Below are 22,861 nucleotides of genomic sequence, written 5' to 3'. Positions count from 1 at the left end.
GAGAGATAGAATATTACTGCGTCCGAGCACGTTCTCCATTCGCGGGTCCGTGGTGAAAGGTGCAGGTTGATGCGTGGTCGAGCAGGGTTCATTCTTGTCGCCGTTGCACAAAACTTAGTCAGCGTGCAGAGCGCCTCCCAACACCCGAGCGCAACACCATCGCCGAAACAGCCAGCCTCAGCCCTCCTCAACCCCCCTCCTCGGCCTCTCCCACCGTCGTCGCGGCCTCACGATGCCGGAGCCATGACCATCGGCCGCAATGACGTGGCCGGCGTCGTCCCCGACTCCCGCTACGGCGTCCTCCCGGTAGTGCCCGCGACCGACCTCCCCGACCGCGCCCCCCGCAGCGACGCCGCGACGGCCGCCTCTGCCGCCGGCGTGCGTGCCCTCAGCGCGCAGCTCGTGGCCTTTTACTTTCGCGCGCCGGCCAAGGCCTTCTTCCGGACTCGTGTCGACTACCTCGCCTACGCTCGCACGCTGCACAATGCCCAGACGGAGCGCATGCTGCGTGCGCTCGCCGCCGATGCCTCGTCTTCGTCGTCGTCGGCGCCCTCGCGGGCTTCGGTCCTAGCCCGTCACGCCTGGCTCTGGCTGCGTGGCACCACACCCGGTGTCCTCACCTCGGCCATTCGCCATCAGGGTTGGAGCGTCGTGCCGCACCAGATCCTGCCCCCGCTCATCGCAAACGTCGGTGTCGGCGCCGTCCTCTACACCAGCTACCTGCAGATCCTCGGTCGCCTGCACGAGGGCAGCGCAAAGGCCAGCCGCCGCGTCTACCCGCCGCCATCGCCCCAGCACACCTTTCTCGCCGGCCTGCTCGCCGGTGGCCTGCAGAGCGTTCTGGCTGCGCCGCTCGACGCCCTGCAGGCGCGCTACGACCACCGCGACCTGATGCCCAACGATGGCAGCGGCCGGCCGCGCAGCATGTGGACCTTTGGCGCCGAGAAGTTGCGCGAGATTGGCCTCCGCGGCGTCTTCGCCGGCTGGGGGCTGTCACTCGCCAAGGACAGCCTGGGGAGCGCCATCTTCTTCAGTGCTTTTGAGTACGTCAAGGCGCAGGGCTACTACCGCTTCGTGACATGGTACTACGGCGGCCTCGAGCAGGACATTGTCGACGTGCTTGCCTCGAAGCGTCCCACGCCCGCGTCCGTGAACCCGACCAGCAGCGGCGGCGGCGACGGCGACGACGACGACAAGCAAGAAAAGCGCATCATGATCCGCCCTCACTACGCCATCGAACCAATGTTCCTGCTCTGCGCAGGCGCGAGCGCCTCTCTTGCACAGCAGCTGGTCCTGCACCCGCTGACGCACTTTCAGGTCAAGCACTGGGACCATCTCGAGGACCTGGACGAAAAGGCACGGCGGTACCGCGCGGCGGGTCCCGGTGCGGAGCGGCCGCGCTGGCGGTGGAGGATGATGCGGGCCTACTACCGCGCCTACCAGGAGACGTGGGCCGGGTGCGCCGCCGAGGCCGCCTCCGAGGGCACAACGCTGGGCCGCTGGCTGTACCGGGGCTTTTGGTGGAACGCGATCCGGCAGGTGCCGAGCACGAGCGCGGGGCTCATCATCTTTGAGCTGATCCGGCGCAAGTACGGGTACGGAGCGGAGGAGGTGCGCATCACCAAGGACGGCTACGACATTCTGCTCAACTAGATGCGCGCGCGCGCGACCAGAACCCTTGCCTAGACCGATTGTACAATAAGACCATAGACGTATATGACACTACCATGAACATCGATAGCGAACTCCGCGGGCCGGGGCTGTGCTGACCTGCCCGTTGAGGATACCGTACCCCTCACCAATTCACCCGGCCCGGCACCATAACTAGCCTCCGTCCGTCCCGGCCTTCGACTCCGTCGAGCTCACATCCGCAATCGCCTCAATCACAATGAGAGTGTCACTCATCGCCACCTTGGCTGGCGTCGCCGCAGCAGGCGCGTCGCCATCGTACCAGCTCCTCCCGTCTCTACGCGACCAGGCCGTCCTACAGAACGAATGGGCGGCCGCGCGCCGCGCCGCCATCCCGGCCCTCCTCCGCAAGCACAACATCGACGCGTGGCTGGTTCGTTGCCGCGGCTTTGAGACTCTCGCGTTCATGTGTTGGCTGACGAATCACGGCAGATAAGCCAGCGCGAGTACGCCGAGGAAACGGTCTTCTGGAGCCTCAAGTCGGCGACGCAGTTTTCGGCGCGGCGGCGCACCACGCAGCTCTTCCTGGCCGCGGGCAACGAGTCCAGCAGCAGCAGCGGTAGCGACCCGCGCCGCGAATACACCTGGGTCGACAACACGCCGCGGGTGTGGGAAGAACTTCTCACCGTGCTCGAGGCGCACCAGCCGGCCACCATCGCCGTCGACGCGCACCCAGAGATTGCCTTCTCGTCGGGTCTGCACGCTGGAGAGCGGGATGCCATTACGGCGGCGCTGGGACCCGATTGGGCGTCGCGGCTTGTCGTCGAGCCCATGCTCGCGGTCGAGTACATTGGCACGCAGGCCGTGGGCAGCGCCCGCAGCGACGGGTCCCGGCTCACCTGGTACCGGCGCATGCAGGAGACGGCCTGGGCCATCATCACGACGGGCTTCAGCGAAGAGGTCATCGTCCCCGGGCGCACCACGCCCCGCGACGTGGAGTGGTGGATGCGCGAGCAGATCCAGGCGCTCAACTACACGACGTGGTTTCAGCCCGACGTGACGATCATTCGCGAATCCGAGTGGCCTGCGGCAGCCGGTAGCGACGAAGAAGACGGCGTCGACGCCCTCAAGGACGAGCCCATCGCGTACGGCAACCTCTTGCACGTCGACTTTGGCGTCACCGCCATGGGCCTCAACACGGACACGCAGCATCTCGGGTACGTGCTGCGGCCCGGCGAGACCGAGGCTGACGGCGTGCCCGCGGGCCTGCGCGAGGGCCTGCGCAAGGGCAACCAGCTGCAGGACATGACGCGCCGGCACATGCTGCCCGGGCGGACGGGCAACGAGATCCTGCAGGCCATCCGCGCCGAGATGGCCGAGGTGGGCATCGACGGCAAGATTTACTGCCATTCCATCGGCGACTGGGGCCACTCGGCGGGGACTGTCATAGGTGAGACTTTCACTTGTGCTCTCCCTCTCTTTGTCTACCCCGTCGTCTCTCGTGTGGACGTGGATAAGGAGGTGGCAGGGACGCACACATGCACACGCACCGCAGAACCGCGAGACACTGACTCTTCTGCCACCAGGCATGACCAACCTCCAGGACAAAGTCCCAGTGCTGGGCGATTTGCCGCTCCTCCCGCGCACTTGGTACAGCGTCGAGCTCATGGCCCGCCACTACGTCCCAGAACGCAACGTCACGCTGTCGTTTCCCCTCGAGGAGGACGTCTACTGGGTCGACGGCGAGGGAGACGGCGAGGGGAGCTTCGAGTGGGTGTATGGCCGCCAGGAGCGGTTTCACCTCGTGAGGCCCAAGGCCGAGTGGCTGCAGGAGGAACTGTAGCCTGCAGTCTAGGGTTAATTGGTCTACATTCGCTTCTGCTCTAACATCATGTGCTAGGTGACATGGCTATCCATAGCGTACACCATCGTCGCCTCCCACTGTATCCATCCGGCTCGTTTGGTCGATCCACCACCAGTGTCGCCAAACTCGGCTGTCTCCACGGCCACGCCAGGTTGGGCGCGGGTGACCCCCTACCCCGGCCAACCGACGCTGCGGGAGAGGCCAGTCACTGTACCTTCTATTTCTGCTCGGCCTTGAATTCACAACCACTCTTCCTCCGATACAACCGGGCTTTCCGATCCGTCCCCGTCCTCCAACTCCACGGGTTCCTAGTCCCCTTCCGATTCCAAGTAGGGGCCCTGCGCAACGAGCAAAGAGAGATCGTCCAAAGTAACGACCGAGTAAAGTCCTCCCGATGAAAGGTACTCGTTCGGCGTGACAGATGGTGCAGAACACTACTCTGCCGAGCCCCCTCCAAGTTGGCGCCAGTCCTCGACGTCCAGCACCAGTCCGTTGTAGACAACCGGCATGAAGAACACGTCGCGCATGTCTTCCAGCGGCAGCTTCATCCTGCCGTCCGCGAGGCGCCTGACGAACAGAGTGGCCATGTTCCGGCAGTGAAAGTACCACGGCGCTCCGTCAGCATCGTCGATATACTGCTCCAAGGCCTCGTGGCAGCTGCGGGTCACATCCTCGATCTTGGCTGTCGTGATAGAATGCCGTGGCCACCGCGACATGCTCGCCCAATGCCGGGTGCCGAGCATCCAGCTGTTGTCCCATAAGTTCGGACGCGCGTACGGCTGAATGAGCGTCAGGTCGTTACCCGAGTTGACGTCGGCGATGTGCCGGACCACATCCGTCAGCAGTCGCAGGAAGCGGTTCACGCCGCCGCTGATAGCTTCATCGGGGAACCAATTTCCCATGTCCGGCACGGGCTCCTGCCGCGCCTGGAGCCGACCGCAAATGAGGCTGCCACGGACGGACATTTCCCGAGTCCAGAAGGAGCGTTGTATGAGCTGAAGCATTTCCTTGGAGTGGCTGGCTTCGGGAAGGGCCTCTAGGGAGCCGTCGGCCGCCGGTCGGACGCCCTCCATGATGTGCCACACCTGCGCGGCTACCTCTGTCCGCACGGCGACCTGCTCTTGGGTGAACCGTCTGGGGGGCAGGTCCTTCTGGTTAGGCCAGCAGCTGTTGAATCTGAGAGCGAGTCGCCTCCAGAACCACTCCGGGTTCGGGACCCTCGCGTATACCTCGGCGAGGTGGTTGACGTGGTCGGCCAGCCTGAGGAACTCGACCTGCAGCGTCGTTCGATTAAGAAGCTGCTCGGCGACTACCCACGGAGCGTCCGATATTCCGGAAAACAAATCGATTGTGCGGCCCACCTCGGACGGGTGGATGCGTAGCATGGCCAGCGTGATGAACGCTACGTCCGCGTTGGACGGGTCGACATAGTTACTGCAAGCCTTCTTCATAATCCAAGGTTGGAATTCGCGATAAGCCCTGGAAGCGGCACGAGAGGCTCGCAAGACATTCTCGATGTCTGCCAGGCTGGTCAGGCTCGTGATAATCGCGAGTAGGACGTCCGTAGGGAGATCATCAAAATTTCCAGTCCAGCTGCTGGTACCAGGCCGGGTCGAGTCGGATTCCGCCATGGCGGCGGCTCTGACGGTATCGCTCTGAGTGGTAGCTAAAGACTCGCTGCGTCGCTGATGAAACTCTGCCCGGTATCATATAAAGACTGAGCCAAGGGACTGTTGGTGATTGCGTCTAGGCAGGACTGTGCGATGCTAGGCGAGACGTTAGAGATACGGGCGGCGAGGGGAACAATGGCGGAAAAGACGTGGGCGAGCCCTCCCGCGTGGCAAGGCCAAAACATGGGACGAGAGCGCGTCCCGGGCAGGTTCGCCGCACACGTGCAATGATTCGGCAGGCGACAAGGCCATTCGCAAGTGGCAATCACGACGAGAACGACGCTCAGCCGTAGACGAGCAAGGCTGACAATTCACAACTCCCAAACAGTACAGTGCGCTTCCCCTTCCTCCCATTTACATTCCCACAAGCCCCTCTCCGCCCCGTCCGCTGTGTTGCAAGATCCGATAACTCCATTTGCAAGACCCAAAACTACATCCAGATTGCGGCAAAAGGATCCAACACCCCTCCGCCCTTTAAGCCCGCGGCGTCCCGGAACCGCTGCCAGACTCGCGCTCCGCGTGCTGCTGCTGCTGCTGCTGCTGCTGCTGCTGCTTCTTCTCCTTGCGACCCTTGATGACGAACTCGGCCATGATTTGGATGTGATCGGCCGGGAAGTGCCAGTTGGGAAAGGCCGGCATGCGCTTCAGGTACGCCGCGTCGGGCGGGCCTAGGACGTCCACCACCTCGAGCGTGTTGGTCGAGTACCAAATGTAGTCGATGACGTCGGCGAAGCCCGGCGTGTAGTTGGTAAAGGGCAGCTCCTCGGCCGTGCCCTTGATGTGCGCGTACGCGTCCCGCAGGCTAAAGGGGTGCTCGATGCCGTCGCGCGTGAAGCTGCCGTAGTGGTAGTTGCTGAGCTCGAGGTGGTCCGGCGGCACCCGGCCCATGGACATGAGCTCGTACACGGACGAGTCCTCGGTCGAGTTGAAGTCGCCGCACACGAGCAGGGGGATCTCCGTGTTGGACCGGTACTCCTGGCTCGGGCCGGGCTCTGCCTGTGGCGGCGGCGGCGGGTCGCCCTCGTCGCCGCCCGGCACCGTAATCATCTTCTTGTCCTTGACGGCGGGCCAGCGGGCGTACTTTTCGGCCAGCTTGGTCACGTGCTCCATAAGGATGCCCGTCTGGATCACCTTGACGTCCGCAAGCGCCGAATCCCACGTAAGGTGCACGTTGACGAGTATCAGGCGAGCGCCCGTCAGCCGCGACTCGAGGAAGCAGATGATGGCGATGTTGTCCTTGGGCATGACGCGGTTGAAGACGTCGTGCTGGTTCTTCATGTCCGGTCGGTTGATGGCGATGGACGCAAACTCGATAAGTTGCTTATCGAGCAAGATGTACTTGCTTCCCTTGTAGAACATGGCGCACCCGTCGACCGTTAGCGCGTCCTTCTCCGACATGGTCCGCGCGCGAGACTTGGGCCAGTGCACGCCCTTATAGTCCATCTGGGCGAGTGCGGGGCTGAGGTCCTCCTTAAATGCGTCCGTCGAAACCTCCTGCAGCGCCAGAAAGTCGGCGTCTCGCAGCCGAAGCTCCTCTAGGATGCAGCTCTTGCGGTAGTCCCAGTTGAGGGCGCGCGTCGGCGTGTAGCCGTACGTCGACGCCGTCGCGTACTTGTCGCACAGCACGTTCCACGAAAAAACCTTGACCCGCTCGAGGCTCGGCGACACGTCCTCCTGGATCACAATCTCCTTGCGCGGGGTCGGAGGCGGGGGCACTGGTCGGGCGTTAGCAGGGGTTCGTCCGGCCGACAAGACGCGACGACGGTCAAGCTGGACTTACTCGGTGCTCCCTCTCGCAGGGCGTTGATGATGCTCTTGGTGCCCTTTTCCATAATCTCCTGCTTAAGGTTAGGCTCCAAAGGGTTCCCCTCGATGCCGAGCATATCAAGCAGGTGTAGCGACCCGAGCTCATAGGGCAACTCCGATATCTGGTTGTTGAAGAGCAGGAGCTGCTTGAGGTACGTGCACATGCCGAGCTCCGGGGGGAGCTCCGAGATCTGGTTGTACGAGGCGTCCAGGTGCCGCAGCTGCCGCAGCTCCCCAATCTCCTTGGGTAGCCGCGTGAGCTTGTTGGAGGCGATGTAGAGCTCGCTCAGGAACTGGTACCGAAACAGCTCGAGGGCTAGGTTGCGCAGGCCCTGGCCACTCATGTCCATGTTGTGCCAGTCCTGCCGCCGCGCCTCGCGCTCCAGGTTGTATGGCCGCCTCCGGTCGTCGGCCTCGTTCTCACCATCGGCCTGCGTCTTGGCCGTGGAGGGCGGCGGCCCTCCGATGCCGCGATTCTCTGACGCCTTGAGGCGAGCATAGTAGTGGGGCTGTTGCTGGTCAGTCATGGCCGAGTGGGCGCGCTCGGCCTCCTTGTGCATCCGCAGTTGCTCTTGCCACATTTCATTAGGGGGGCCCTGCGCGCCACGCGCCGCGGCTGAGTGTCCGTTGGGCATGCCGCCGCCGCCAAACGCGTTGGAGCCGGACATGACGCCCGAGGCGAAGGAGGAGTGATGGCCGAGGCCATTGGAGCTCGGCATGCCGTGGTCGTGCTGCAGGCCATGATGTTGCTGGGGCTGGGACGGGTGCTGGTGCTGCGGGTGCTGCTGGTAGTTGTACAGCAGGCTGGGCATCCCGCGTCCCGCCCCATTCAGCCGGGCGTTGTGGCCCTGCTGATGGTTCTGGGAGTACATGAGGGCGTCGTCTACCTCGCGCGTGGGCCAGCGTGTGGTGGTGGTGGAGGTGACGGTTGTGGGGGAGGGCCGGCGGTGTCAAGTCCGTAACGCGTTGGGGCGAGGAGTCGTCGTCGTCGAGCCACTACGTCGCGGCCGGGCCGGCATCTATCTCTTGCCTGATGGAAGTGGGGGGAGGCTGGAAAGTGGGTTCGATGGCGGGCAGTCAGGGCCGGGTCGACGTGCGCCTCGCGTGTAGCTCGAAAGGAGAGACAGAGGACGGAGCTCGCGTCTTCGCATGGGTCGAGGGGCGACGGCAACCGCTGCATGTGCAATCGTGAGGGCCGCAGTCGGGTGGGACGCTGTCACAGGCCCATCGACGGGGAGCGTTGGGCGCGCGGCGAGGGCGAGGCAGAGAGAGGTGGAGGGTCGGCCGTCGACGCGATGTCACGTCCGTCGATGCCTGCAGTCGTGTCGTGGAGGACAAGCGCAACGGATGGGCGGGCGGCTTGCTCGGACTGCCGGAGGGCTGAAGGGAGAGAGAGAAAAGACGATGTCAGCTATGTCTGAGCTTGCACGAGGGCCACGACGCGAAGCTGAAGGGCAGCTCGGAGTGCAGGCAGCGGGGATGACGAGGGCCGCCCAAGACGACGTACGGTAACGAGCGAGCGCAATGGATGGTATAAACACTGATTGAATCAAGCGATATTGAGTTGCAGAAAACCGGTTGCCGACGTCGAGGTGAGGCCAGTCGAGACCCGGACGAGGCCACCGACCACGGTGACAAACTGCGTCAGTCGTGTCACGTGCGCAGACCATACGGACCGTGCACGGCACGCACAGTGTTCACCGGTGTAACGGCTGGGGCACGAGTGTCCTTGTCACGTGATATTGTGCCAACGTCTGCCTGTCCCAAGCTGGCCTGCAGTCTGATGCCCCCCGGCCGTGTCTGACTCGAACGGTCTTGCTCGTCAACTGGATGCGGTCTTGCTGTGCCTTGTCGCTGTGCGCCGGGCCACGCAGCGAATCGGCCGCGAGGTGGACGGACGTCGATCGACGCACCCTCAGCCATCCGTCGACAGCCAGTTGCCGTTTCCATGGCGTCACCTGGCGCACGACATGCGCGCTCGGCTTCACGGCTGGTGAGATGAGGAGTGCTATTCGTAGAGCCAACTTTTGCTAGTTGCAGAGCCCTGCTACATTTTTTCTCGGCCGCGCCCTACCCCCATGCTGCCCTAGCGATTTCTACTGCGCACTTGCGTAGGCACGCAGCGGCGCGATGCCTGTTGCTGTCGTTGCTTTCGTTGCCTTCGTTGCCTTCGTTGCTGTCGTTGCTGTCGTTGCTGTCGTTGCTGTCGTTGCTGTCGTTGCTGTCGTTGCTGTGCTGCAATTGCTCCTATGTGCTCTACAACTAGCAAAAGTTGGCTCTACAAATAGCCCTACTCGGTGAGATTGAGGTCTGCGCGGCAGCAGGGGCTTCAGTCTCGACCGGACAAACTCAAGGACGCCGCTGGCCGACCTACCATCTCGGGGCAAGCTGGCCGTCGCAACAACAGGTTCACGGGCGCCCTGAGGCTCTTTGAAGGCGGAGCCGAAACCGCCACAGCGCCCAGTTGCGTTGGTCCAGTCAGGTCCATCTGGCACGATGCACTTGGGCGAACTCCCGCGTGCGCTTCCGATGATGGCTGCTGGCATATCAGTCTTGGCTATTGGAGCACTAGCCGGAAAGGATGACGCTAGACCTGCCAACCCGCCCAGATGCCCGGCATCGAGCTCCCACCTGCCACCTGCCACCTCCCACCTCCCACCTCCTACGGAGGCGGACGACTCCCCCACGGTTGGCCGCGCGCTGCTGCTACGTTCCGTTCCGTGACGATGCTGGGAGCACGAGACGGCGCAGCGAGCCTTGCCGGAGCCACGGCGCCCAGTGACGTCTGCGGGCCACCCACCTGTCCGCGCGCACACGCGACTTTTTGTCTGCCGTGGATGTAACGGCACGCCACCCCCGACCAGGGGACCAGTGGCATTAATTAATCGCACCCGCCGACGACAGGCCAGAAGGCGGCCGACCAGGGTGCGCCATGCAAGCTGAAGCTGGCAGCTTCCGTAGTCGGCAGCGTGGCCAACGGCCTCTTGCTCTGTGGGTGTGCGTGCGTGCGTGCGTGCGTGCTCCACGCCGCTCAACGCGGGGTTAGACGCTCGTCAGTCTCGACAGCTCCACAGGGCCACCCGGGCTCGGGAACCCCAATGCCAATCCAATCTGTTCAATCGTCGTCAGCGGGCCCGGCTCGTGAGTTTGGTTCGGGGCTTGCGAGGCTAATATCCAGAGGAGATTGGGCGAGGCCGTGGCGTGCGGCCGCGCGACCAAGATAAGGTGTGAGGCTTTGCGAGCCCGGCGTGGACGAGTGAGTATATAGACGACGCACTTTGTCCAGGACTCGGCCCTCGCCCTCCCCTCCGGGCCCATGACCAGCATCGCGGCCTGCCACTTCTGTCGCTTGATAGCTACTGTGTCGCCCCACCGCGCTCTCAGTCGCACGCAGCGATTCGCAGTCGCAAGAGGCAACTAGTCGTCGACTCCCCGCCCTCCATCCCGTGCTGCCTCCCGCGAGCTGGGGTCCCAAGGCGCGCTCGTGCAAGTACGGTGCACGGTGAGGCACGGGTACTGAGATACCTGTCCTCGTGCTACCTGGCCTTCCTTGTCTTGCCTCGGACCAAGCGCAGCTCAAAAGGTGCTTGGCCGCACGTCGCCTCTCCGGCATACGCCACGTCCAGCCATCGCCGCCTCCATCTCAGACGTCGGCAGGGTCCAGGGAGCAACGCGACGCAGACAGACGACGCGCGATACGACCCTACCTACCCGGCGGCAGCGACACCAGGAAATCGAGCCTGCGACGGGAACGAGGCCGGTCTTCAGAGGACAGTGCTGCGCGAGCCCCGCGCGGACATGACGGCAGCGCCCTCCACCGGCACTCAACGGCGAAACACCAAACAGAAAAGCAAAAGAAACGACAGCTCGGCTGCGTCGCCCGGCTGATACGTCGCTTGCCGTCGACTCGCGAGGCAGATTCATCGCGTGCAGACGGCCGTGTCCGCAGCGCACAGACAGGTCGTGGACGCTGTCGATTGGGACGGCCGGGCCCCGTGCGGCTCGCCGTGTAACGAGGAATCGACGCCGCCGTTGTCATCGCGCCGGGCGGCAAGAAGCATTCTAGAAGATCCGCCGTCGCCGCGGCAGCCGAAGACGTCGCAGGTCGCTCGTATCGCCGCCCGCGACACGCGAGCGTTTGGGTGTCACTGCAGCGGCGCTGCCTCCATCGTGCGCCTCTTGAGGGCACCTGGCGGTGTTTCAGACGGGCCAGGCAGGCCGCGGAGGATCCGCCCCGCGACCGCTGGAGCTCGCGAAGCGGCCCTTGCGCAGCCCCCTTTTTTCCCCTTCCCTCCCGTCTCGCTCTGTCTGCTCCCTGAGAGGCGCACCCACAGCACACATCCGGGTACTACGGGGCCGCCCCGCCAGGCGGGTACCTCTAGACCACCATGGCTGGCGAGCTTGCCTTCAACGCCGCCTTCATGTACTCGGGGCACATGCCCGTCCCCGTCCACCGACCCAGGCCGACGCAGCAGCAGCAACAACAGCAGCAGCAGCAGCAGCAACAACGCCGACGCTCCAGCGGCCTCCCGTCCACCGCTCGTCGCTCCAATTCCACCTCACGAGCCGACTACCAGGGCGCCCGTCGCAAGCTCGGCCACTCGCGCACCTCGAGCGGCAGCCAGGCGAGCCGCTCGTCTCACGAGACGTCGCTGCACGACCGCCCCGCCGCCAGCGCGACCACGGCCACGACGGCGGGCACGACCGTGTTGACGGCCGGGAGCTTCGACGGTCTCAAGGCAGCCGCCGGCTCGCCCAGGGTCGCATCCGCCAAGTCTCCCTCCTCGATGAACCGTCCACGCTTCGCAGAAGGCGTGCATGGCTTCGATGTCGGTGCCCCTCCCCCCTCCAACCCCCTCCTCCTCCGGCAGACGTATATCGGCCGCTGACACACGTGCCTCCAGATGAATGTCCACGCCACGAGCGCCGAGTCCGTCTCGTCTGCCAGCGGCGCAACCTCCATCTCCGCCCGCACGACCATGACCTCCGACCCGACCGCCGGCGAGGGCGCGGCCTCGCGGCCCTTTGTCTTGCGCAACGGACGAACCTACCTCCACGACATCCCCTACCCGCTGCCCTCGGACCTGACGGAGCTACATCGCCAATCGCTGCGGACGCTCCTGCTGATCCAGCTCTTCGGCGCGCCCGTGTGCTCGCCGGCGCTCATCAAGAAGCCGCCCCAGCGGGTGCTCGAGATCGGCTGCGGCTCCGGCTTCTGGAGCATGATGTGCCACCGCTACTTCAAGGGCCGCGGCCACGGCGGCATCTCCTTCACCGGCATTGACATCGCGCCACTGGCTCCCGAGGCAGGCAAGCCGGACCCGGACATGAAGTGGCGCTTCATCGGCTGGGACCTGCGGCAGCTCCCGTGGCCGCTGCCCACCGGCGAGTTCGACCTGGTAATGGTCAAGGACATGAGCCTTGCCACCACGAACAAGCAGAACCAGGCCTTCATCGACGAGTACCTGCGCCTGCTGCGGCCCGGCGGCACGCTGGAGATTTGGGAGTCGGATCACTTGATCCGCATGCTGCGGCCGCACGTGCCCGGCTCCGCGCAGGGCGGTGGCGCCGACGCCGACGAGCAGGAGGCGGCCGCCAGCCTCGGCGCGTACGTCATGTCGGCAAACACGCCGCTGTCGGCGCCGCTTAACGCGTTCCTCGTCGAGTACAACAACTGGCTCTCGCGAGCGCTGGAGAACCTGGACCTCAACGCTGTGCCTTGCACGCTCATCGGGCCCGCGCTACTGCAGGAATCGGAGACACTGGCCGACGTACGCTCGCGACGCTTGGCCGTGCCCCTGGGCGAGGTGCGCTGGGAGCGCGAGGGCGTCGACGTGGTCCTCACACGCAATGGGCAGGACGAGGCCAAGGGCAAAGGCGTCCCCGCGCAGCAGAGGACGGAACAGCGGGCCCTCACGGCCGGGCAGCATGCGCTGCGCAAGACGGCACTCCTGACGGTCGTGCAACAGGTACAGGCGCTCGAGCCCATCCTGCGCGACGTCAGCGGCAAGAGCCAGGACGAGTGGGACGTCTGGCTCGGGAAAATGATGGGCGACCTCATGGGAGACGGCGGCGCGAGCTGGGGCGAGTGCCTCGAGGTCGGCGCGTGGTGGGCCAAGAAGAGGAGCGACGATTGAGAGCCGGATGCCAGAACAAGGCCATTCTATACACGGACACGACCAACCGCGGCTTGATGCCGTCACGAATTTCGGTTCATTTGCTTTGTACAATTTTTTACTACTTTTGGCGGTCCCGCCGCCAGCCTTGCCCTCGCTCAAGCATCCGCATCGTACCGCTTCCTGAGGGTGCGGTACCGTTTCAAGTAGTAGCTGCCTGCCGATTAGCCAACTGACTGACTGGAGACGGACTGGAGCAACGTGGTGTGACGGAACGGGCTGGGACAAGGGGGCGGCGAGGGGGCGGCGAGGGGGGAGCCGCAGATTCCGCGGGATTGCATATCAACGGACATTGGTGCGTTTGAGGCGTTACTGTATGGCATCTATGCATTACGAGTGCACGTCCCGGGCAAAGTACGAGCGAACCAAGCAGGGCTTGTGTGAATGACAGGGCGACGATCTTACAGTGCCTCAATCTCTGCCGTAACGTGTCGTGTCAGCCGCGCGATGACCCCCAGCTTCGATCAGAGGGCAGACTTGCCTTTCTTGACGTACTCGGCCTGGGCGATGCCGGAGCGTATCTTGGCCTCGTCGCGCTCGTCGGCCCGTGAGATGAAGGCCTTGTGCAGCCGGGGTCGGAAGTAACCGAAGCCGAGGGGGTACTCGCGGCCGAGGTAGAGGAGCTCTGGAGGGGCTGAGCGCGGCTCGTGACCATCAGACACAGACTGGCGACTGACCTTTGTAGATGGCAATGACCTGGCGCCTCAGCTCGGGGTTCGGTGGCGGCATGCTGGGTGATGTCGGTGGTGACGCGGGTGAGTGCCATTCACGTCGTCAATGGAAGTGGTGACGGGGCCGTGGGAGCTGCCCGCCTTGTGGCGCCCCGCAAAAGCTACCTTACAGTAGGTCCCGGCCCCACCACAGCTTCGCCAACATGGACGGTCACGGAGCTCTCAGCCATGGCGCCATCGCCAACTTTTGACCATCTCAATCTCCCGCACGACTCCGAGTCCCCCGACCTTGCTCGTCTTCACGATGCCGGGCCCGCGCCTCCCCCCGGCGCTGCAGGTCTTTCCCACGCTGCAGCGGTTCCCCGCGCTGCGTCCGCGCCGACAGCAGTCCCACGTGCCCATCGGCTGCAAGTCCTCCGGCCCCGCCCCGAGCCCCGACGATGTGAGCCTGCAGCTCAGCGCACTGCACCTGTACCATGACCTTGGCGTGCTCATCTTTGCAGGCGCCTCGCCGCGGCAGACGGAGCGCATCGGAGACATACTGCGGCAGGTGGTCGCGTGGGGAGGCCCCGGGGCCGCGGCGGCACGGCTGGGATGGGGCGGAGGCGGCGACGGTGCGCTGCACAAGCGCGAGGGGACGCTCACGAGGGCAGACGTGTTTGACGCCGTGGAGTCGCGGAGGGTGAGGCTACTTGTCGCATATGAGGGGCTCTGCTGACGAGGAAACTTCAGGCCGGTGTTGTCAGGCCCGAGGCGCTGCTGCGGATGGCCACGGCGCGGTTTCGCGCGATGCTCGAAGAGCAGATATCCAAGGTGCAGCCGCCGCTAAAGAAGGTGCATATCCAAGAGACACAGGTCATGATACCGGGCATGCCGCTCCCGAACGGCACATTGCACGTACGTCGACGCACGGCTCGCGGAAGCCCACTTCGCTGACACCGACCTCCACAGCAAACCGTCTCTGGGCTCAGGCCGCTGCCCGTCGACTCGCTCGTCACGGTGGGCGTCGACCGGGCGACCGGCCGCGCTGTGGGCGAGGCGCGCTTCTTCGCGGCGGGCACGGGGGCGTACGTGGGCGCCGCACGTGTTGACTATGTTGTATATCACTACGACGAGACGGCGCGGGCGATGCGGCCGTTCTGGGCACACGGCAGGCTGGCTCGGCGCAAGCCTGGTGGCGCCGAGGCTCGGGCCTCCAACCACGAGGTCAGGGCGCTGGCGCTGGAGCCTCTGTGGGAGCTGGAGCGTGAGATCTGGGCGGAGCGAGCGGACGCGCTGGCCTCGGAGAGCAGTTGATATCGCCGCGAGGTGTTTGGGAGTGGTTCGCAATGATGAGCGCGACACGTCCGAGTGGTGGGCCATTCGATGCTGTGGCGGAGCACCTGTGCGGCATGTCCGCTGGACCCCGCGGCCGCCGGCGGGTCGCCTCGCCGTACAGCCTCACTCATCCCGACAATCTCGTCCATTGGAGCTCAGCTTGAATCCGTGTCGCGTGCTCGGGCCATGGAAGCTTGTATCCAACACATACGGACGCCAACATATGCGTCACCATGTCCCACGATGTCGGCGCGCAAGTCTGGCAGGTACGAGCTCCCATCCTCCGCGTGTGCAGCATCTGTGCTCACGATCAATCGTATCAAGGCCGCCACCGCAGCGACGCTCGTCACGGACTTGGCCGTGCACCCTGCTGAGACGCTCATCACGCGCATCCAGTCGCCCGCGTACGCGACGCGCTACAAAACGGCGCGCGGCACGCTCAACCGGAGCTTCTTTGCCGGCCTGTATCAGGGCTTCGGGCCGACCGTGCTCGCCGGCGTGCCGGCCTCGGCGGCCTTTTTCACCGTCTACGAGGGGCTCAAGACGGCGCTGGTGCCGCGGGAGGGCGAAACCAAGCTCGTGGACATGCCCGCGCCGGTGGCGTACGCCCTGAGCAGCGCGGCCGGAGACGTTGTCGCCTGCGCCATCATGAACCCGGCCGAGGTGCTCAAGCAGAACGCGCAAATGTCCGCGGACGACGCCCCGGGACGGCGGCGGCGGCGCTGGGGCCACACGGTCGGCGTGGCGAGGCAGTTTGCGCGGCACCCGGGCCGGCTGTGGGCCGGATACACGGCGCTGACGGCGGGCCACCTACCGGGGACATGCCTCACGTTTTGCCTGTACGAACGGCTGAAGGAGGCGCTCGTGGGCGACGACGGGGGCGGCATCGCGCGGCGGACTGGGATGAGCGCCGTGAGCGCGGGCCTGGCGGGCGGCGTGACGGCCGCGTTGTTCGTCCCGGTCGACGTTGTCAAGACGCGAATGAGGCTCGCGGCGGGCACGTCGGTCCGCGAGACGTGGCCGCACCTGAACCCCGGGCCCGGGCCGCTGGCCGTGGCGAGGCAGGTGGTGGGAGCCGAGGGCACGGCCGGCCTGTTCCGGGGCCTCGGGTTGACCTGCGTCGCGGCGGCTCTGGGCAGCGGGCTGTACCTAGGATGCTACGAGTGGTGGAAGATGTACTTTGCGGAGGCGGGCTCGGGCGGGGAACAGGAGCTCTGGTGATGGCGGTTCTGGGCAGTGTACGAGTATGTACGAGTTGGCGTTGAGGCGATACCCCATTCAATGCATGCATTCTGGCGCCGCTGTTGGCCACGCCATGTTATCCAAGAGTAGGGCTATTCGTAAGCCATATCGTGCTGGTTGTAGAGCCGTCCTACATTTTCCTTAGCAGCGCCCTACCTACCCCCATGCTGCCCCAGCGATTTTTACTGCGCATTGGCGCAGGCATGGGGCGGCAGCGGCGCGCTGCCTACCTATTGCTGTCGTTGATATCACTACTGCCGCTGCTGTCGTTGCTATCGTTGCTATCGTCGCTATCGTCGCTATCGTCGCTATCGTCGCTATCGTTGCTGTCATTGCTGTCATTGCTGCTATTGCTCCTATGGGCTCTACAGCTAGCAAAAGTTGGCTCTACAAATAGCACTACTCTTATCCAATGCCTGCACAAGGCCGTGGCGGCGGGACACGAGACGAGCCGGCACGGCGGATGGACTGTTGGACGCGGAAGTGTTGGACGCATCGTGCGCCCTTGGCAGGGCAGCCTCGGGATCTAATGGCCGAGGGGTTTGGCGGGCTCCCACCACCACCACCAGCTCCTCCTGCTCCTCCTTCTCCTCCTGCTCGTGGCGGGCAGGAGCAAGTACGAGGTACGAGGGACGAATGATGGGACGACCCGCCGACGGTCAACTGCCGAGGGAGGCGCCCGCTCGCGCAGATGGCAAACTTCCAGGTTGGGCAGACGCACGGGAGACGGATCCAAGGTTGTCTGGGCGGGTGGGGGGCGCCCAGCGCGGGGATAGACTTTCCGAGGCGCTGGAGCTCGTTGAAACGTCGAGAACGGGAAGTCGGGATTGATCTTCACCAAAGGCACGTCCAACAAAGAAGCAAAGAACGGGCTTCAATTGGTAAACGTTTGCGACGCCGCGTCTTGTTTGCCCGTCCGCCTCCGCCAAACAGGCGGGCTGGAGGGGGGGACCTTGAAACGAGTCATCTGAGGTGCGTCGGCGCGAGGCGGCGGCAATCCCCATCGGTGATTGCGGCGCTGGGCAGATGGGCAGCCACTGCGGAAGCCAGCCGATGGGCGGATCGGCAGTGAGCGGTGGCGGCGCTCCACCACCTCGGGCTGGCGGATTGGACCAGACGGGCGGACGGGGTGGCATTGGCACTGGATCTGTGGGATGCGGGCATGCAAGCTTGCAGGAAGGAGAGACGAGCGCGAGCCATGCCGGGGCACGCAGAGAGCGGGGAAGCGAGGGGGGGCTTTTTGTGCGTGTGCGGGTGCGCGTACGAGGTGGTGAGCCTTGTGAGCATTGTGAGGTGGACGATCTACTTGACGGGTTGCCGAGGACGGAGCGCTGTCGGGTCGGGTGCTGCAGAACCTGGAATCGCTGTCACACTTATGGAACCGCCTGGTGCTGCAGGGCAGGTACCTTCCATATGGGCCGTTTGGCGAGCCAGGTGAGGCAGCCTCGGCAAGGCAGGTGAGTGCGGTGCCGGCGCTCGCTGGCCGCATCATGGAAGCTGGTGGTCCCTTGCCGGGGTTTTATTCGCGTGGTGCCTGGTAGGCAATTTGTACGTGCCATTGGCAATGTCGCTTGCGTCGCACATCACATCACCGGCGCCGCTGCCGCTCGACTGCCGGCGTTGGGCCCTCCTTCGGTGATGGATGGGCGGCTGGACGGATGGGACTGGCAGCTGCTCCTATCACGACGCTGCCTGTTTTTCTTTGCAGCTACCTCTTGGTGCGCCAGCCCCCTCCCCTCTCTGTCGCTCGCGGGCGCGCGGGCCCTCCAAGCTCCCACGTCAGCTAGCTGCCGCGCCGGCGTAAGACGATGCTCCTCCCGTGGCCACTGAGCAGGCCGCTGAGGTGAGGCTGGCCGGCGGGTGGTGTAGGGGACCCCGGCATCGTCGGGCAGAAAAAGCTTAACCAGCGCCACGAGCGCTGCTTGAGCTGCATGTACCGGTACATGGCGATTGAATCCCTCGTCCCATGTTTGTTCGGTGCTCGCTTCCTCTTCTGGTGGGCGCGGCAGCCTCGGCCTTGCAGGGCGAGACGCAGGCGGGCGAGCAGACGGCAGCAAGCATGCAAGGCAGGCAGGCAGGCAGGCAGGCGTTGCCCGTAGGGCGCAAATGACGGCACCGTGCGCCCAGTGCGCGGACGTCGTCGAAACAAGGCTGTTTTCCTTTTGGGGGCTCAATGAGCTTGTCTCTGTTGGCGAGTCTACGTAATTAGACGAGCACGGCGAGGCACGGAGTGTGCAAAATGTACATACGTGTCGGTACGTATGTACTCCGTACACGCTAGGTATTGAGGTTCCTGTTCCAGGTGCCTGCCAGTGGCCGTAGAGGCGCCGGTTCGTCGCCAAGGCGCCCCCGCAGCCGCGAGCCCGTTTAACCCGCCTCGGCTGTCGTCGAATTCCATTGTTGGCCACCCCGGAGAGGGCGGCCGGACGCTGTCCGCACCAGCATCGCCGCCTGCCGATACTCGAGTGAGCTGCAGTGCGCGTCCAACTCACGTCCCTGCTTGCGTGCAGCATCTCGTCACCGCCTGCCTGCCGGGTGGCATTGAATGTGACGCGCAACCGCCGCTCACCAGGTGCCAGGCCAGACAGCGGGACGGTCGAGGCAACGGCCGCCAAACTTGGAAGGGGGGGAGGCGCAACCTTGGCAACGTCGAAGTACCGCGACATTTCCTCAGACCTGGGCCGATCCACCCTGGCGCCTACCGAAGGAGATCCAGCGCTCACAACCGGGCACCGTAGCGCTCGAGGGCAGCGGCCACAATTAGCACCAGCCGGGCGGGCACTCGTCGAAACGTGAAAGGCACCCGCCGCCCTGGAACACTCCTCGGGCAGCTCAGTGGAGGCGTCCAAGTCCTGGGAGGGCACCCTGCCGCTCGTCACATCAGGTGCAACTCTCCACTGGCATCCAGGGCTGCTCCGCTCCATCTGCTGCCCGCCCGCTGCACTCTCGAGCCAGCGCCGCCCGCCAGCGCCTCGCTCACTGGCCCGCCCCAGAGACCCGGCCTTATTCCCGTTCCGTCACATCCTGCCCTCCTCCGTTCCTGCAAACCCGTGAGGAAAATCCTGGATTCCTCCCAAACAATCTTGGTCTCGCCTCCCTTGACACAGCTGCTGCCCACGCCCGCGAGAGAGGGACAGACGTCGACGCTTCGTCTCTCCCCTCCCTCTCCTTCTTGTCTCTCTCGTCCGCGTGCATCAGTGCCAGCATCGTTACCAGCGTCTCACGACCGAACCATCGAGCAATCGACCGAACCGACCGAAAGCCCCCCCCCCTTCTCTCCCTCTCGTCAACCTTGCTCTCCCTCCCAGTCTCGTTCCCGCTCGCTGCCGGTCCTGCCCCTTGGACGAGGTCGCGGGTCCGCACGCCAACCGGGAACACAAGCTGCGCATGCCTCGTGCGTCGGGCTCGGGCAAGCGACAGCAAGGAGGCGCAGGTCCCCGCGAATCGAAGCACGATAATGGGCTCGTAGGCCCCGGCAAGCGCATCGCGCCCAAGAAGAGCCACGGCCACCTTGACGGCCCCGCGAGGTCGCCCGACAATGGTGCCCTCGCAGGGCCGTCGTCACCGCCGCCGCACGCTAACGGTCTCAACGGCATCGGCAAGCACGATGGCGCCGCCTCCGCCCTGGCCGCGGCATCAGCGGCGACCCTCGATGCTCGCCGAGGCTCTCTCGGCACCTCGTCCGAGTCGTCGTCGTCGGAGCTGTCGGGCGCACCCGCGGTCGCCAACGGCGTCGACGGCGCCCGCCAGATCGACGTCAACGCCCTCAAGAATGCCGACGTCCACCGCGATTCGGGCCCGCTCGACCTCGCCTCCACCGTCGTCCGCTCCCTGCCTGTCCAGGACACCCTCGCCATACTCATCATCCTCATGCACCTCCCTTACGTCTCTCTCACCATCGTCTACGGCCTCTTCGCCACCCTCACCTTCGTCCCGCCCGTTATGAGCAAGGCCGGCTGGAACATGAACCTCGGCGACATCATGGATGGCATCTCCCAGATGCCCTCGCTCGCCACCACCATGGCCATGGACTTCTTCTTCTTCCTCGTGTGGGTGTTCCTGTGGCCCCCCATACAGGACTTTATGCTCGAGTTCGCTAAGCCCGTCGTCGCCGTCACCCTCGGCGGCGGAGCGAGCGCAAAGGACGGCTCCTCGCGCGGCGTCACTGCCTGCTTCATCTGGATGTTCCTGCACAAGCTCGTACGCGCGTCGCGCGTGTACTGGCCCCAACTCGCGCGTCATGTCCCCGATGGCTGGCGCATGCCGGCCGCGCTGAGAGATTCATTCCTGCGCCCCTCCGCCTGGCAAGACAAGAGGGACGGCCACGGCTGGCTGCAGAGCATCCTGGCCATCCACATCCTCACGCAGGGCATCGTCAGGTACGTCCGGGAGTGGTATCTGCGGCGGGAGCGCTTCAACTCGACGGACCCCGAGGCCGGGAAGCCCGGCTCCGCGGTTGTCAGCACCGCAACTTCTAGCGGAAACGATACGTCGACTGCGGAAACGAGCCTTGTCCCTCCCCCCGACACCGAGACGGGCCTGTCCGCGACGAGCTCGGCCGCTGTCGCCAAGAGGCGGCGGAAGCAGAGCGCACAAGTTCGACTGCAGCAGCCTCTGTGGGCGGCGCTCGCGAGCACTAAGATCGTCGCGATGAAGGAGTACGAGATATCAAGCCTGAAGGGCGTGGCAAACAAGAGCGACATTCACAACTCGGGCAGCACCCCCTCGTTCGACGGGCAGCCGAAGCAGATTTGGATTTCGTACATTGGCAGCGACGAGGTGTGCTTCAACACCAGCCACTTCCCCGAGCCCGAAGCGTACGCCAAGGTTAACGGCCACTCGACGACGCCCGCCGGCGTGGACACGTCCAAGCCCTTTTACGTGCGCATCAACAACGCCTTCTGGCAGCCGACGCGCATCTACACCATCGACGACGAAAAGGAGACGCACTGGACGGGCGACATCTACGGCCTTCGGCCCGCCGCCAAGTACGTGGTCGAGTTCGTCGACACCAAGACGGACCAGGTGATTTTCACCACCAGCATCCGCACGGTTAAGGAGACCCTGCGCGAGGACGCCCCCCTGGTGGCCGGCCCGGCCAGCAGCCAGCAGGCCCTGCGCCCCGACTCGCCCGCCACGACGCTTCGTACGTCGATCGCCGCCGCCGAGGCGAGGCTCGCGGACGAGAAGAACCGGCTCAAGACGTGGCGCAAGGACTGGAAGAACCGCGTCAATTCGTTGAAGCGGGACAACGAGGCCGCCGACAATCAACTCGCGACGGCCGGCAACAACGACGAAAAGTACAAGCAAAAGATCCGCCAGCAGGAGACGCAAAAGGCGCAGGCCGAACGCGACACCGAGCGCCGCGCGACCGAGCTCGACAACTTCGACACGGCCCCGGAGCTCACCGAGCGCAAGAAAAAGACTGAGCGCACCTTCTCTGCGGAGAAGAAGGTCTTTGACGGCGCCCAGAAGGAGTTCAAGTGCCACAAGTCGCTGCTGGAAGGCGAGGTCAAGGCCAAGGAGGTGGAGAAGTCGAATCTCAACACGCGCCGCAACAAGATCGCCACGCGCATCGCCAAGATTGAGAATGAACTCGCCAACCTCACCGACGCCAACAACCGCGGACTTGACGAAGCCGAGCGGCGCCGCCAGGAGAGGGTCCGGTTCGCCGAGCACACGGTCGCCATGGAGAACAACTACCTGGAGCGCACCAACCAGGCCATGGCGACCAACGCCTCCAGGCGCGAGCAGCTGCGGGCCCTCCAGGCCCAGGTGCAGGCGTTCCAAACCTACGTCAATCCTGTCAACGGCATGCCCATCGAGGCTCCACCCATGATGGCGGACGCGCACCAGCCGTACGGCCAGAGTCCGTGGAACCCGAACCCGGCGGCCGCGTCGCACTTCCCCGGCGGCCCCTGGGGCGCGTCTTCGGGCGACATGCTCCCGCCGATCTCGGCTCCGACGATGCCGCCGGGCCTGCCGTGGCACCCGCCGCCGACGGCCGCGGTCTTTGAGCCGCGCGGCGCCAAGTCGAGGGGCCGCAGTTCGAGCATGCTGAGCGACGTGAGTGGGTTCACCGAGGCGAGCGACGAGGCCGTGGAGCCGGCTCGGCCTGCGGGAAGAATCGGTGCGCACGGTAGCAACAGCAGCGGAAGCGTAGGCGAGCCGTCGAGCCCGGCGTAGCTGAACAGAAGCGTTAGGTAGAATGAATCGTTGTGAGAAGTTGTCGCCCCGCGTTGTGTAAGCGTGACGCGTGACGTATCGGCGGTGTTGACACTTTTGTGACTGCGACTGGTGGGTGCATTTGATCGGGTCTCGAGCATGAGATTCGATGCTCTGCCAAGCTGCGGCTCATGCCTCCTGAAACGTACACTGCCAGATTGGCAGAGCCGGGCATGTCGGTACGCGATGCATTAACTGTTCGTTATTACTACTTCGCAGCAGCATCGACTACCCTGGACGCGCTAAAATGTAGCGTGCCTC

General features: G+C 64.8%; 9 protein-coding genes across 9 annotated transcripts; 6 read left to right on the top strand and 3 right to left on the bottom strand.

Moving 5' to 3' along the window:
• Positions 1-243: 243 nt before the first annotated feature.
• On the top strand, positions 244-1,653 carry PLICBS_010584 (uncharacterized protein; the record flags this gene model as incomplete). Its single annotated transcript, XM_065601955.1, has 1 exon — positions 244-1,653. The coding sequence occupies one exon, from the start codon at positions 244-246 to the stop codon at positions 1,651-1,653; it is 1,410 nt and encodes a 469-aa protein (XP_065458027.1).
• A 235-nt stretch (positions 1,654-1,888) lies between these two features.
• On the top strand, positions 1,889-3,472 carry PLICBS_010583 (uncharacterized protein; the record flags this gene model as incomplete). The annotated part of the gene is made up of 3 exons (XM_018326280.2): positions 1,889-2,062; positions 2,122-3,079; positions 3,216-3,472. 3 exons carry the CDS (start codon positions 1,889-1,891, stop codon positions 3,470-3,472), a joined length of 1,389 nt encoding a protein of 462 aa, XP_018174597.2.
• A 455-nt stretch (positions 3,473-3,927) lies between these two features.
• PLICBS_010582 (uncharacterized protein) lies at positions 3,928-5,124 on the bottom strand (the record flags this gene model as incomplete). The annotated part of the gene is made up of 1 exon (XM_018326281.2): positions 3,928-5,124. The coding sequence occupies one exon, from the start codon at positions 5,122-5,124 to the stop codon at positions 3,928-3,930; it is 1,197 nt and encodes a 398-aa protein (XP_018174598.2).
• A 513-nt stretch (positions 5,125-5,637) lies between these two features.
• Positions 5,638-7,841, bottom strand: PLICBS_010581 (glucose-repressible alcohol dehydrogenase transcriptional effector; the record flags this gene model as incomplete). Its single annotated transcript, XM_018326282.2, has 2 exons — positions 5,638-6,878; positions 6,944-7,841. 2 exons carry the CDS (start codon positions 7,839-7,841, stop codon positions 5,638-5,640), a joined length of 2,139 nt encoding a protein of 712 aa, XP_018174599.2.
• A 3,516-nt stretch (positions 7,842-11,357) lies between these two features.
• On the top strand, positions 11,358-13,106 carry PLICBS_010580 (uncharacterized protein; the record flags this gene model as incomplete). Its single annotated transcript, XM_018326283.2, has 2 exons — positions 11,358-11,798; positions 11,874-13,106. 2 exons carry the CDS (start codon positions 11,358-11,360, stop codon positions 13,104-13,106), a joined length of 1,674 nt encoding a protein of 557 aa, XP_018174600.2.
• A 503-nt stretch (positions 13,107-13,609) lies between these two features.
• On the bottom strand, positions 13,610-13,874 carry PLICBS_010579 (uncharacterized protein; the record flags this gene model as incomplete). The annotated part of the gene is made up of 2 exons (XM_018326284.2): positions 13,610-13,770; positions 13,823-13,874. The coding sequence occupies 2 exons, from the start codon at positions 13,872-13,874 to the stop codon at positions 13,610-13,612; spliced, it is 213 nt and encodes a 70-aa protein (XP_018174601.2).
• A 246-nt stretch (positions 13,875-14,120) lies between these two features.
• On the top strand, positions 14,121-15,112 carry PLICBS_010578 (uncharacterized protein; the record flags this gene model as incomplete). The annotated part of the gene is made up of 3 exons (XM_018326285.2): positions 14,121-14,498; positions 14,549-14,713; positions 14,768-15,112. The coding sequence occupies 3 exons, from the start codon at positions 14,121-14,123 to the stop codon at positions 15,110-15,112; spliced, it is 888 nt and encodes a 295-aa protein (XP_018174602.2).
• A 244-nt stretch (positions 15,113-15,356) lies between these two features.
• Positions 15,357-16,354, top strand: PLICBS_010577 (uncharacterized protein; the record flags this gene model as incomplete). Its single annotated transcript, XM_065601954.1, has 2 exons — positions 15,357-15,360; positions 15,429-16,354. 2 exons carry the CDS (start codon positions 15,357-15,359, stop codon positions 16,352-16,354), a joined length of 930 nt encoding a protein of 309 aa, XP_065458026.1.
• Positions 16,355-19,762: 3,408 nt separating this feature from the next.
• Positions 19,763-22,561, top strand: PLICBS_010576 (uncharacterized protein; the record flags this gene model as incomplete). The annotated part of the gene is made up of 1 exon (XM_018326289.2): positions 19,763-22,561. One exon carries the CDS (start codon positions 19,763-19,765, stop codon positions 22,559-22,561), a length of 2,799 nt encoding a protein of 932 aa, XP_018174606.1.
• Between the last annotated feature and the right edge of the window lie 300 nt (positions 22,562-22,861).

This window comes from Purpureocillium lilacinum, assembly GCF_023168085.1.
Source record: "Purpureocillium lilacinum CBS 284.36 DNA, scaffold_8, whole genome shotgun sequence".
Classification (NCBI taxonomy): domain Eukaryota; kingdom Fungi; phylum Ascomycota; class Sordariomycetes; order Hypocreales; family Ophiocordycipitaceae; genus Purpureocillium; species Purpureocillium lilacinum.
Note: the sequence above shows the minus strand (reverse complement) of the source record. Positions and strands in the feature narration are given on the sequence as shown.